Source organism: Episyrphus balteatus, chromosome 3 (assembly GCF_945859705.1).
Source record: "Episyrphus balteatus chromosome 3, idEpiBalt1.1, whole genome shotgun sequence".
In the NCBI taxonomy this organism is placed as follows: Eukaryota; Metazoa; Arthropoda; class Insecta; order Diptera; family Syrphidae; genus Episyrphus; species Episyrphus balteatus.
Genome location: NC_079136.1, coordinates 47069615 through 47083846, shown reverse-complemented (window position 1 = coordinate 47083846; position 14232 = coordinate 47069615). Strand labels below are relative to the sequence as shown.

General features: G+C 27.7%; 1 protein-coding gene across 1 annotated transcript in view; it reads right to left on the bottom strand.

Annotated features, from left to right (window-relative positions):
* Positions 1-9210: 9210 nt before the first annotated feature.
* Positions 9211-14232, bottom strand: part of LOC129915294 (methionine--tRNA ligase, mitochondrial) — an 87411-nt gene continuing 82389 nt past the window's right edge. The window contains exons 6-7 of the mRNA XM_055994782.1: positions 10092-10286; positions 9211-9915 (exon numbers count right to left, since the gene is read on the bottom strand). Of these exons, the coding sequence (XP_055850757.1) occupies positions 9404-9915; positions 10092-10286 (707 nt within the window). The 3' untranslated portion in view covers positions 9211-9403. The remainder of the gene's footprint in view (positions 9916-10091; positions 10287-14232) is intronic.

Below are 14232 nucleotides of genomic sequence, written 5' to 3'. Positions count from 1 at the left end.
AAAATAAAATAACACTGTTGATTGTGGGATAAAATAAGAAGAACAAAAAAACAGTAAAAATGATTGAAAGGATACTGACAATATTCGAATGAATTTGAAGTTTTTGTGTTTAAATTCAAGAAATAGTATCAAATTTTATCTTGATCTAAAAATATATTGCGTGAGTGCAATTTGCAGAAACTTGCATTTTGATGCGTTTTAAAAAATGTCTGTTTTTGAAAAACAAAACATTTTTAATTTATTTTTTCTAGCAGATCTAGTTTGGGTGATACAGATACTTTAAATGTAGACAAAAAATCGAATTTTGAGATTTTAGAACGGGAATATCTCGAAAACTCGAGCTGATAAAAATAAAATCGTGTTCAGCACACCTAAAAAATTTAGAAAAACATTATTTTGATCCTGAACAAAAAAAACCACTGTAAGCTTGGAAAATGGTTAAAAAGTACGAAAACATCACAAAATCGATTATCGAGATTTTCTAACGCGAAAAACTCAAAAACACGAGCTGATTGAAAAATTCTAATTTCAGATTCGAGTTCATTACACTCAAAATTTCTAAAAATTATTATTTTTTTCCTGAAACAAAACTACTTTTAGCTAGAGTAATGCCTACAAAATAGTAAAAAATCGATTATTGAGATTTTATAACGGGAATGTCTCGAAAACTTGAGCTGATAAAAAATTCTGATTCCGGAATCGTGTTCAGCACACTTAAAACATTTATAAAAATATTATTTTTATCCTGAAACCATACAAACTGGTAAGCTAGGGAAATGGTGAAAAAGTGCCTACTCACGAAAAAATCGATGATTGAGATTTTATAACGGGAATATCTCAAAAACACGAGTTCAGCACACTCACACTATTTTTTTTCAATTTAGTTTTGTACAAAAATTTTCCTTAAAGAATACGGACCTGGCTTTTCTGCCGTCTGCCGGAGTAAAAGAAAAGTATTATTTCCTTCCTGAAACAAAACCACTTTTAGCTAGACAAATGCTTAGTAGTTTAAAATAGTAAAAAATCGATTATTGAGATTTTATAACGGGAATATCTCGAAAACGCGAGCTGCTAGAAAATTTTTGACTTTGGATTCGAATTCAGCACCCCAAAAACCTTCGAAAAAGCACTGTTACACAGGCCTATCTTTAAGCGAAAAAGTGTTCATGAAAATTTTCAAATTTCACACAAATCATGCTTCGAGGTGTGTTTCCGACATGTAAAACGCGCAATTGATCGAATACTACGAAAAACAACCGTTAGATATGTATAAGATTTAAGTTCCAATTATAAAAAAATTGCCTAAAAGTAGACAACGTAAAATACTTATTGATACCGAAATGTACATCCATGAGTTATTCTACTGCCTATAATTAACAGGCTTTTGAAGTTTCTGTGGTTTATTTTCGGGTTTGGCCTTATCTAAACTTTGCGAAGTAAAGAGTCTTTTATGAAAGATGAAAAAAAAAATGTATTTTCACGAAGAAAAGAGGCTTTAAAGACTGAGGAGAGATTAAAAACTAAAAAGTCTTTATGAAGAACATTTTTTTTAGAATTGTTCATATAAATACCTGCGCAATCACAATAATTGAATATACAAAAAGAAGAATAAATCCGAAATAATCCTCATTTCTTCTATTTTCCAATAAAATACCTACCCTCACAACTTCATTATCCTATATAAATGTGTAAAGTGTAAAAGACTCTATTTAAGTCAATCATAAACTCAGACATTACTAATTGCAAGCAATAAACTAAGCTCAACGAAGCAAAAATCCCAACAACCAACATAATCATAAAAATCACTCGTCTATGTTGTTAGTTGAAAACCATGCTTATTGTCTTAACATAGTAAATGTCAAAACACTTAGATATACAACACGAGTTTAGTTCCCCATGTGATTTCAAATTAGTTTTAATTGCACATGAAATTCCTTGCAAAGAGCTCTAACAACAACTTTGACTGATGCAGTATTCTCTGGGAACAAACCCAGAACGAACCTTCCATTGTTTTGTCGTGCTCTTTTGTTATAGCCCTGCAGTAATTAAGCGTGTATGTAATTGAATATTCATTTTGATTTGAAATGGCAGTAGAGAGGAGGTATTGCAAATACAAACATTTGTCAATGAGTCATGAGTCCATGATGCATAATCAAAATGCATGTTTTGGGGATTGTGTTATTGGGTATTTTGAGATTTACCTAATATCATCCGCAATCAGAAATCAGAGAGCGACTAAATCGTAACGGTAATTGGACCATATACCAACAATAGGAATTTATATTCCAACTTACACTGAAAAAAGTATTATTCTTAAAAACTATGAATCTTGTTCATAAACCAAAATTCATACATTTTTAAGAAAAATTCATTAAATTTAAGCACAAATTCTTAAAAAAAAAGTTTAGTTTTAAGAAAGATTCATAAAATTTAAGAATCAGTTTTCATAAAAATTTTCCTATGGAAAATTTTTTTATGAATTTTTTTTAAGAACAAATACGAAGGTTTATGAATAAATTCATAAACTTCTAGCTCTAATTTGAAAGAATATTTTGCTGAATCTTAGAATCTGGACATACTTTTATGAATGAAATTTACTATTATTTTGCATTCAGTTGTATTTTGAGTTAAAATAATTTTTAAAATTGACTTTTTTCCCTTCTAAAATTGAAAAAAAAATCTATTTTCACAATTACATTTGTAAGAAGTTCATAAATTTTGTGTTTTTAAGTATTTTTTCTTAGAATGAATTCATTTTTTCTTAAAATGAATGTATTTTTTCATTAATCAAAAAACAAGGAATATTTTACCGTTATCCTGTATTCGGTATTAAGAACTTATTCTTAAAATTTAAGAATTTGTTCATACTTTTTATGTTCGAAAAACATATTTTTCCAAAATTTAAGAATTAATTCATTAAATATTATGAAAGTATACATATAATTTATGAAAAAATTCTTACGTTTTGAGTTTTTAAGTATATTTTCTTAAAGTCTATGTACTTTTTCATCAATCTAGAAAATAATAACTGTTGTTCTGAATCTATGCCTTAGAGCCTTAGAAAGATTTCTTTGAGGATTAAATTTAAAATCTGATATTCAAAGTGGACGGTCGTTGCCGAAACAAGTTATAAAAGTTTGTGAATAAAAGACGATTTTGTTTATAGTGTTAAGCATTTTAACCACGTAGACAATTTTGATGAATATAAGTACATCGCAAAAGTGTAAAATATTGTTGGTTCCTGTTGCCTCTTTCCCATATACTCAGATAAGTATAAAAACATATAATGTTAAAAATTGCTTTCTTTTATTTATTAAATATATTTTCTTTTTTTTTGTTACCTATAGGTGCATATTTTAAAATTGAAAATCGTAATTTGATATTTTTGTGAAACATGGAGGCACGTACGTAATCTTCAACTTTGGACCGGCAAAGGGGGGAAAATCAACACAAAATAAAAACCATATTAAAGGCGATTCTCAACAAATCCTGTACAATTGAAATTGTCATTGCAAACTAAAGCAAAACATGGAATTTAAGTGTTGCATTTTATTTTATTTCTCTAAATATTTAAATTTTGTTTTAACTTAATATTATCAACATTTCTCATAGGTACCTAAATTCTTTATATTTTTATCTCTCCCCAACTTATTCAATTTTTTTTTTTTTTTTTTTTTTTTTTTTATATCCAGATTTTAATGGTGCCGATTACAATAAGGTAAGAATAAGATAATTTAACCTTCTAGCTATTTCGATTTTTTAAACCAAATACTACATATTCATTTTACTAATACAAACTTTTTTTTTCTTTTCAGATGATGCATCCATTAAAGAAGTAAAATTAAATTAATTTATAGTGAAATTTATAGTGATAGTGATCAATAAAACATTTTTATAACGTTTAAACTTAATAGTTTCTTTTATTTTTAAAAACAATTTTCATTTTTTTGTTTTAGATTTTGGGTTGTTTTCTTTTGCAGTTTGTGTGTTTGGAATACAATTTTTTAGGAACAAATTAAAGGCTTGGAATGGTAATGTATTATATGCATTTTTATAAATAACTGCATAAATTTTAATGAAAAGTGTATTATATTTTATGAAAACAATCATAAAACTTTAAGAAAAATTCATAGTTTTTATGATTTTTTTTCATGAAATTTAAGCAAAATTTCATTTGAATTTTTACGAAATTTATGAAAAAAATCATAAAATTTAAGAAATAATCATAAAATGTAAGAAACTTTTCTTAAACTTTGTTCTTAAATTATAGAAGAAAAAAAAAAAGATTTAAGAAATAATTCTTAAATTGTATGAATTTTTCTTAAAATCTAAGAAACTTTTCTTAAACATGTTCAAAACTTTTCGAATTTGTTTATGAACAGAATTCTTAAAATTTAAGAACTTATTCTTAATTTTTAAGAAAGATTCATTCCCTTATGAATTTGTTCTTAAAAAGATTCTTAAATTTAATGAATTTTTACATTGGCTCATTTGCCATGAATTTTTACATTAATTTAATGTACAAATTCATTAATTTTATGTACCTTTTTGGTTCAGTGTACAATTGATTATTCGATAGGATTTTTTGGTTGATTTAAGGTCTATTTCACAATGTAAAAAATAATAAATAATTGTCATTGAAATTGGCCCTTACGCAGAAAAAATGATTAGTTAAATATAGTAGGTACTTATGCGTAAGTACAATAAACTGACTTCTAAATTGTTTGCCATTTTAATTTTTCGTGGCATAACAATTTTGGGCAATATTTCTTTTTTAGCGTATTCTGTTAGTTCGGGTGCAATCAATTTTAAATTTTATTGAAATGAACCAAACTTCTTTAAACCTTATCTCACAGTTTATAACTTGTATTAAACTTCTATAATACTATCCCTAAAAATGTACTTTCAAACTCTTCTAGAAATCTTTAAAAATGTAGATAAAAAGTTTGGAAGCATTAAGAACTTTTTAATAAAAATATACTTTAATTTTTAGACTTAGGTATTAAAGATAAATGAAGTGTTGAGATTTTTATCTTTTTAATTTCAATTTGTTTAATTTTGTTACTGCTGGAGACGGGAATAAAAAGCGAAAAAGTTTCACATAACAGGGGAAACATTGTGAAACTGACCATTAAATACAATATTCAAAATATTATAGAATTTCCTTTAGAGCCGTAAATGAAGGGTTTTATCTATTTTATGATGAAATAGACCAATTTGTTATTTGGTTTGTTACATGAGATAATAACTTAACTAGATGGTTTGGTTTGATATGCATAGTTCCTCATTGAAGTAGAGATTTGGTTTAAATGAAAGGGAAGATAAGTAACTTGTTTTATTTGGTAACTAATTTTTCTAAGCGGTTAGTTATTGATACTTTAACTGGATTTTTGAGACATGAGAAATTTCTAAAAAATAATGCATTTGCTCTCCAATATAAATTTTTTTAATAATATTTATTGCAAATAAAAAATGTTTTGCATTAAAAAAAAAAATATTTTTTGCAAATAAAAAGTTTTCTGTATTGAAAAAAAATTCAATGCAATTTGTGTGCATTAATTTTTTTTTTATTACTCATCGAATTTCTTACAATTTTGGCTAACCATACATAAACTTTTTCAGCTATAATATTGAAGATAATATAAGGTCAAAAAGTCAAATTTGTAAGAAATTCGACGAGTATTAAAAATATTATTTAATGCACACATTTTGCATTGAATTTTTTTTTCAATGCAGAAATGCAGATAGATTTTTTTTTTTGCAATAAAATTTTTTTTTCAATGCAAAATATTTTTATTTGCAATAAAAATTTTATTGTCAATGCAAATTTTGTTCCTTTGCAATAAAATTTGTTTATGTTAAATATTTTCAGTTACAATAAATATTTCTTTTTAAATGCAAATATGTATTTTTCAGTTGCAATAAAAAAATGTTTTTTAATGCAAATATTTTTCAGTTGCAATAAATATTTTTTTTTTGAATGCAAATTTTTTTATTTGCAATAAATATTTTTTTTTTTAAATTTCAAATGCATTTTTTTTAAATTGATATTTTTACAACCCTGGATATGACACAGTGATCCTGATCTGACTTGCCTAAAAGCGATAACACACAGTGTATACAAATCGTATACTGAATTTTTGATACAATTTGCATTTAAAAAAATTAAATCTAGATTTCAAGAAGGAAAATTATAGAACGTTATGAACAAACTCTGGCTGATTCGAAAACTAAAGTTATAAATAATAGGAAAAATAGTTTTGGCAAAATAAATGATTTTTTTTAATCAAATCCATTTCTGTTTTTGAAACGTTAAGTTTCAGTTGCAGATAAAATCTGCACTGCAGATTTATGGTTCTTAAAAAAAGGGAATGGGTTGAAAATCTGCAAAATGCGGATAAATTTGCACTAATGGTAACGCTGGAGTTAAGTAACAAGCCTAGAGTGTTTTCAGCTTGAACAATAAATTTCCGACATTTCAGTCGGCTTGTCGAAAAGCTCAGTAGGTAGTTTAAACTCTGCTAAGATCTCGGCATACTTTCCTTCGAAGCGACGAAGAATTGTGTAGGTTAGGTACATTGAAATTATTTTTATTTTATCTCTCTTTAGTACAGGAAAGATAGACTTTTTCGTGGAACGAAATACAGGACGGCTGATTTTTTGAAATCTGAAAGAAGGGTATTAGAAAAGCTTAAGTCCTTGTTTTCGGGACGCCAACCCCCTGGCGAAATCCGCCATTTTGAAAAACGCGAATTGGTCTATATCTACTTAACTATTGGCTTGACCGAATAAGTTACTTGACCAAAGTTGTAGGTAATATAATTAACTTTTCTTGTGCATTCACTATTTTTCAGCGAGGACAACACTTTTGAGGTTATGTCGTTTTATTTTTTCTTTTTTTTTAATTTTTCTCAGTCACTATGATTGTTACATAATTTTTTATCATCACAAAAGTTGTAGAGCATCAAATTTCCATTAATTTGGTATACTTTTGAAGATTATATGTCTTTTCGAACCAAAGATACGGAACCTTAAAGAGCAATCCCTCTCAAAATTTTCAAACAATATACTAATATTTTTTTGCATAAAGTATGAAAAAAGGCTAAATCGTGTACGATATGCGAAAACAAGAAAAATTTGATATGAGAGGAGGTGTTTTTTTCATTATTTAGGTGTTCGGACAATTTCCTCTAAATATTAATTTAATATAAAAAAAAACAAAAAATAATGGTAAAACTTACAATATTGTGGTATACATATTTTGTTTTAAGTCAAACATCCACCTTTTATGATGTTAAACAATTATGTAACTATCATAAGGACTGAGAAAAATTAAAAAAACCGAAAAAATAAAAAATGAAACGACATAACCTCAAAAGTGTTGTTCTCGCTGAAAAATAGTGAATGCACAAGAAAAGATGTTTATATTACCTTTAACTTTGGTTAAGTAACTTATTCGGTCAAACCAATAGTTAAGTAGATATAGACCAATTCGCGTTTTTCAAAATGGCGGATTTCGCCAGGGGGTTGGCGTCCCGAAAACCAGGACTTAAGCTTTTCTAATGTCCTTCTTTCAGATCTGAAAAAATCAGCCTTCCTATATTTCGTTCCACAAAATGCCTGTTTTTTTACTAACTTTCCCGTACTAAAACTATAGTTTTCAAATCAATAACTTTCGACTCATACATCGCATGATTTTAAAAAATATACCAAATTATTGGAAATTTGATGGTCTATAACTATTATTGTTTAAGAAATTATGTAACTATTACCGGAATGATAAAAACTTAAAAAAAAAAGCCGAAAAACAAATAAAACCAACATAACCTCAAAACTATTGCCCGCTTAGAAAAATAATGTATTACAAAGAAAAATATAATTAAATTTCCAAGAACTTTGGTCTGATAACCAATTCTATAAAACCTATAGTTTTGGAGATATAGAGCGATTCGCGTTTTTAAAAATGGCGGATTTCGCCAGGGGGGTGCCGTCCCGAAAACCAGGACTTAAGCTTTTCTAATACCCCTCTTTCAGATTTGAAAAATTCAGCCGTCCTGTATTTCGTTCCACAATATGCCTGTTTTTTTACTAACTTTCCTGTACTACTTTCAAGAACTTTTTTTCATGCAGCCTTTTTTTTAGTTCTTATTTCTCATTTATGTCTCTTTACTTTATGAAGACTTTTTTTTATCTCTCAGCTCTCATTAGAGATTCGAGCCGAAACTGAACCAAATAAACTCCAAAAAATTCATGTCTTAGGAAAGCTTTTAAATATGCAGTACATTTAAGGTATTAATTTGGATATTCAGTTGTATACTTTAAGGCGATTTTTTTAAATTCAAACTAAAATCTTATAACGGTTTCATTATTTGTCTGTGTTAATTAATTTTTAAATAACACTTACTGGGCAACAAGGATTTTGTTTTGGAGATATTCACGTTACAAAGTCTCAATAATCGATTTTTACGATTAAAAGTCGTTTTGTTTTAAGAAAAAAATAATACTTTTCTAAAGGATTTGGGTGTTTTAAAATTCTTCTATTTTTGAGATATTTCCTTTATAAAATTTCGATTTTGCTATGTACTTTTTAACCATTTCCCTAGCTTAGAGTGGTTTTGTTTTCACAACATATTTTTCTAAATGTTCTGGGTGTGCTGAAATCGATTCCAAAATCAGATTTTTTCTATCAGCTCGAGTTTTTGAGATATACCCGTTATAAAATCTCAATAATCAATTTTTTACTACATTTAAAGTACCTGTATCACCCAAACTAGGGCTGCTAGAAAAACTGAGGGCAGATATAAAATCAGCGCGATGCAGCGATAAGAAACTCCATAAAACACAAAAACGGTGCAATTTTGTTGACCAGTGTAATCTTTGCAATGAATTTGAAACTAAAAACTTTCAACTGGCTTTGAAAACAAAATCTTAGTGATGTCTTCTTATTAACAACCAATTTCAAAGTAAAATTTTTAAAATAAATTTGCTATTATGGTCTTAAAATAATTTGTTACCTTCAAACACAAAAAATATTGAAAAAATGTCTAGTTACTTTGAGAAAATTTTCAATCTTGATCAAACAAGGTATCCTTTTTTGTGTGAAATAATCTCCAATGTTTAAACTTAATACGACAAAATTTTCCACACAACACATAAAAAACAAAGGAAACGTGATATTTTCTCAACGTTCCATACACAATCCCATAAAACTTATAAACTTTAACATTTATTGTTATTTCCATTATCAGTCGCACACTGCAATTTTTAAATTTCAGTTATATAGTTTTTTTTGCTGGATTTCTATTCTTCGAAACAAATCCTTTTGTTGAGTTCCTTTTAACTGTGCACCGCACGAAATGATGACTCTGTGTTGTGTTTGCACGACCAAATAGACGTTCTATCATTATTGTGCTTTGTTAGTTCTCTTTTGCTGGGATTTCTTTGGCAGTTGTTGTTTTTGATGCTGTTGGGCAGATTGTTGTTGTTGTTTTTCTTTATCATCCTGCAAAAGGATACGTCGAAAAAGTACTGGATTCGTATCGGCCAAAAGTGTATCTTCAAGTCGACTATTTACATCGACTACAAAAGATTGCTTCAAGTTTTGCCATGTACGCTGACTCGGACAGACACTCAACTTGTCCAAGAGTTTCGAACTCATGTCCGGTATAATGGGCTGCAAGATGATGCCACAAAGGCGAAGGCTGTCCATTGTCATCGAAAGGATAGTATCTAGCTTTTGCGAGCGTTCACTTGCTGAGTTGTCGGTTATTGCTTCCGATGGAGATGATGATGGTTTCTTTTTCAATTCCCATGGCTTAGAGGACTCGAAAAAGTTATTTGTCGCATGGAGAGCTGCCATAACCTTATCCACAACTAAATAGAAATTGTTTTCTTCATAGTGTTGGGCGCATTTTTCTAGGTTATTGTTTTTTTTTATTGTAGGTGTAAGGAGAAGAATAAGAAGAAGAAAAAAAAAAGAAAATTGTTAAATTGAGTTCGGTTGAGTGAAAAGAAACAGAAGAATTCACACTCAGAAAAGAAGTGATTGATATTTCCTACAGCAAGGATCAACTAGGTAACTACTTTTTTACCTGGAAGTTCAGAGAGTACCTCTTGAAGGCGTCTGGCAGCATCTAATCGCAGGATTTCGTTGCAGTGATGAACATAAATGCGAGGATAAAGTTGACGCGGATTAAGGGATTTGGCACACCCTCGCGATAGAAGGTTACCCAAGGTGTCCGCAAGTTCTGAGTTAAGGATACGTAAAGCTTTCGTGCTGCTGTAATCTACAAAAAAAAAGAAAACAAAAATAGAAAAATAAATCAACTTTAACGTATAGAAGAGAAGCGAGAAATGAAAAATAAATGTTTATTATGCCAACATAGGTTGAACTTTAAGCAATGATTTTTTTTAAGGGTTATGAGGTTATAAATCTTGGTAGTTTTTATTTTAATACGAAAAAAGGAAACTTATATAAATGGCAATAAGGATTTGCATTTGCATTCGTAAAAATAAATCAAGTTCAAGTTTTGAAAATTTCAAAGGATGCTGTTCGCTATATTCTCGCAGGACTGTATACCTGAGTGGTTTGGTAAGTTACTCGCCAGCATTAACAATGTGTTCACATAAAAAGTTGTTTAATCGGGTTAACTTCCCCCCACGTAAAAAACATTAGTTGTGAGAGAAAGGCAAGGATAATGAACTTATTCCCACTAAAAACTATCTCCTTGCAAAACAAATAAACTGCTAAGTAAGTTGTTGGTGGGACTTTGTTTATAAATTTTGTATTGAGTTCATTTGGAAGTTATAGTTCATTGCGAATTAAGTACTCCAACGGTTTTGAAGTTTATGGTCTTAAAAATATTGTTATTGTCTTAGAGGATAACTTGGTATAATTTTTGCAAAGCTTAAAAGCAGAAAAAAACACAATGTCACTTTAAAATGAACTAATAGCTTAAGAAGTGCCTACATCTTCTTAAATTACAATATTTAAGGTCTAAAATATCTAAGGTCTAAAAGAATAAACTTCATCAAATCATTTAGGTATTGCTGCTATTGTCGACCTAAATGACTTCTTTGAGGAACCTCATAATTACTAAATATGGGTTGAGAAAATGCCAGGGCTGAAAAATACACTGCAAAATCGATTAGTTCAAAGCCAGTTTTTTGAAGACTGTGAGAGAAAATGAGAAATTTTCTCATGATCGCCAACTCTTATGCTGAGAGAGCAAAGAACACAAATTCATAAAGTAAATCGTTTAGGTAGTGGAGTAACTAAAGCTCAAAAATTGGCAATATTAGGGAACCCGGCCGAACAGCTTAGATTTTGATGATCTTTTTTTTCAAACGTCGGTAATTAAAAATACTTTAAAGTCTATAGATTAAAAATTGCCGGTGTTGCCGTTTTGATTTTTTAATTTTAATTGAAGATTTTTGTGAACAAAAACAAATTTTTTTCAAAAATTTTTCTTAAATTTCATAAATTAATTGATGCCAAAAGATTGTCTAGGAAATTCAAGGAAAAAAAATAAATGGGAGTGAGGGACAATCTTCCATAGTTCAAGCGATAGATGCAATTTTCTTATTAATTGACTTCAAACACAAAAAAAAATATTTGAACACAACGGCAACACCTACAATATTCAAATATACATTTTTTAAAAGCTAGAAGCTTAGTCATGTATGTAAAATTAAAATTAAGTTAATTGAATGAACGGCTTTTGAAAGAATGGTAATTGAACTCAGATTTTTGAAAAAAAAACAAATTATTGAAAAAATTTTAACATGTCGTTTTTTAAACTTAAATATAAAATGCAGTTATTTTCAAATTTTTTTGGCCGCATTTATTATGATTTCAAATTATAAAAGGAAATGTCAATATGTATTACGGTTTATGAAAAAAATTAAAAAGTATTTCATTTTCGAAGAACTTTTTTTAATAAAAGTTTTGAAAAAAAATGTAACTTATTTTTTTTTTTTTAAGTTCAACATCTAAACATAAAATTATTTAATAACCCTTACTGTTGAAAGTTAAATAGCAAAAATTTAAAGTTCCTATTTACCACAGTCTTTGAGAAAATTAATTATTTAAATGCAAAAATTTAGTTTTTATCAAAAAAAAAAAAACCATTGAAATTGAAGTAATTTTTCATTTTTTTTTTTTTTCAAAAATGTGTTATATTTTACCTTTTTTGCTTCGAAATTCTACTGATAATATTTATGGCCAATAATTTTTTTTAAATAAATTCATATTTTATTTGAAAAAGTTTGGAAAAAGGTCATTTTAAATTTTTCTAATAACATTTTTTTTTTTTAATTTTGAGTTTGAGGACCATTTTTTCAAAAAGCCTTGATTAAATTTAGTGGATTTAAATTTAAGAGATAAGAATGAGCTTCTGGCTTTTTAAAAATGTATTTTAAAATATTGTAGGTGTTGCCGTTGTTTTCAAAATATTTTTTTTGTGTTTGAGGTCAGAATGTTAGAAAATTGCATTTATCGCTTAAACGATGGAAGATTGTCCCTTACTGCCTTTTATATATTTTCCTTAAATTACCTAGAGAATCTTTTGCTATCATTTGTTTTATCAAATTTAAGAAAAAAAAATGGTTTTGTTAAAAAAAAATTAATTTTAATTTTAAAAAACAATACGGCAACACCGGCAATTTTTAAAATATAGACTTTAAAGTATTTTTAATCACCTACGTTTGAAAAAAAAATCGTCAAAATCAGAGCTGTTCGGCCGGGTTCCCTAATAATTTGCTTTTGTTACTCTACTAAGGTACATAATATATTTTTGAAATGTTTGTTGATTATGGTCGGAAAATGGTTACTTTAAAAGATCACATTCAAAATTTCAAGTTATAAATTGAATCGTCAGTTGTGAGATTGGAATAAGTCCATTTTTCAAAAGTGTTGGGAAAACGCAAAAAACTGAATAGCGTCTATATTTTACTTTTTTGAGATGCAAGTCCTATGGATTTGAGTGGAATGAGATAAAAATTTTGTTTTGGTTGATTTTTCAAAAAAAAAAATTTCAAAATTTTTTAAAAAATCCAAAAATTATTGTTTTGGAAATTTTATTTTTGGCTTATACTAAAATCATATAAATGCTTCTTTACAAAAAGTTTTGTTGAAATCAAATAAGTACTTTCGGAGATAATCGGATTTGAAAAAAAAAAACGGTTCAATGGCAGGTACCGTTAATAATGATTTTCCAAAAAAAAATTTTTCATTAGAAGATAGACCTTAGCTTAAAACTATAATTTGAATTTTTTAAACAAAATCTTTGGAGCCGTTTTCGAGATATTTCATATCAAGGTACTATATATTATATAGTACCTATATCGCAAGTAAAAATGGGAAAATAAAGATAGGTTCGAATGGTCATTCTTCGGTTAATTTTCAATGAAAAAACTTTTTCAGCCCAGCAAATTTTATTTTCTGTATTTATTAAGAGCAATACATATGACTATCTCAGACCGAAAAAAATACCGTTATAAAAGTAAAAAAAAAACTCAAAAAATCGCTTTCCTTGACTTTTTTCATGTTTTTTTTGGCCTGTTTTGGTATCTAATTTTTGTTTTAAATTTTTTAAAAACATTTTTCCTGATATTAAATTTGATTCTCTACAACAAGTTTTAAAATCAATTTATAAAAAATATGCTTTGTTTACAAGATTTATTAAAAAAAAAAAACAAAAAGGGGGCTTTTGCACCCCTATCTTCAATTTTCTTCTCTTATAATCCATTCAACGTTTTTTTTGCAATTAAAACCCGTGAACGTCTTAGTTAAGACATAATTAATAGCCAGTAATCCTGGATTTATTCTGTTTTTCAAACTTATAAAATTTTTCTACCCCTGTTACTTCGACACCCAAAATAATTTTTTTTGTTTTTTTGTTTTTTTTTTTTCAACTTGAAAGATGTGTCTACGCTTAAAGATGAAATTTGCATCAAAAAGTCAATTTCGAAAAAAAGTGTACGTATTCCGTTCTCACAACTGACGATTCAATTGTTTTTACATAATACTTTATTTCCATTTTTGAAATTATTATTTGTTTTTGGTAAATTTTACTTTTACGTTTAATTTTTATTTTTCCTCTTAAAGAATATCACTTATCATGAGTTTTTGATGCAGTTTTATAGGTTATTAATTTTCTTAAAAAATGTCAATGCTTTTACGATTTTTGAAATTGTAATTTGAACTTTTTAACATTTCTTAGGTATATTTAT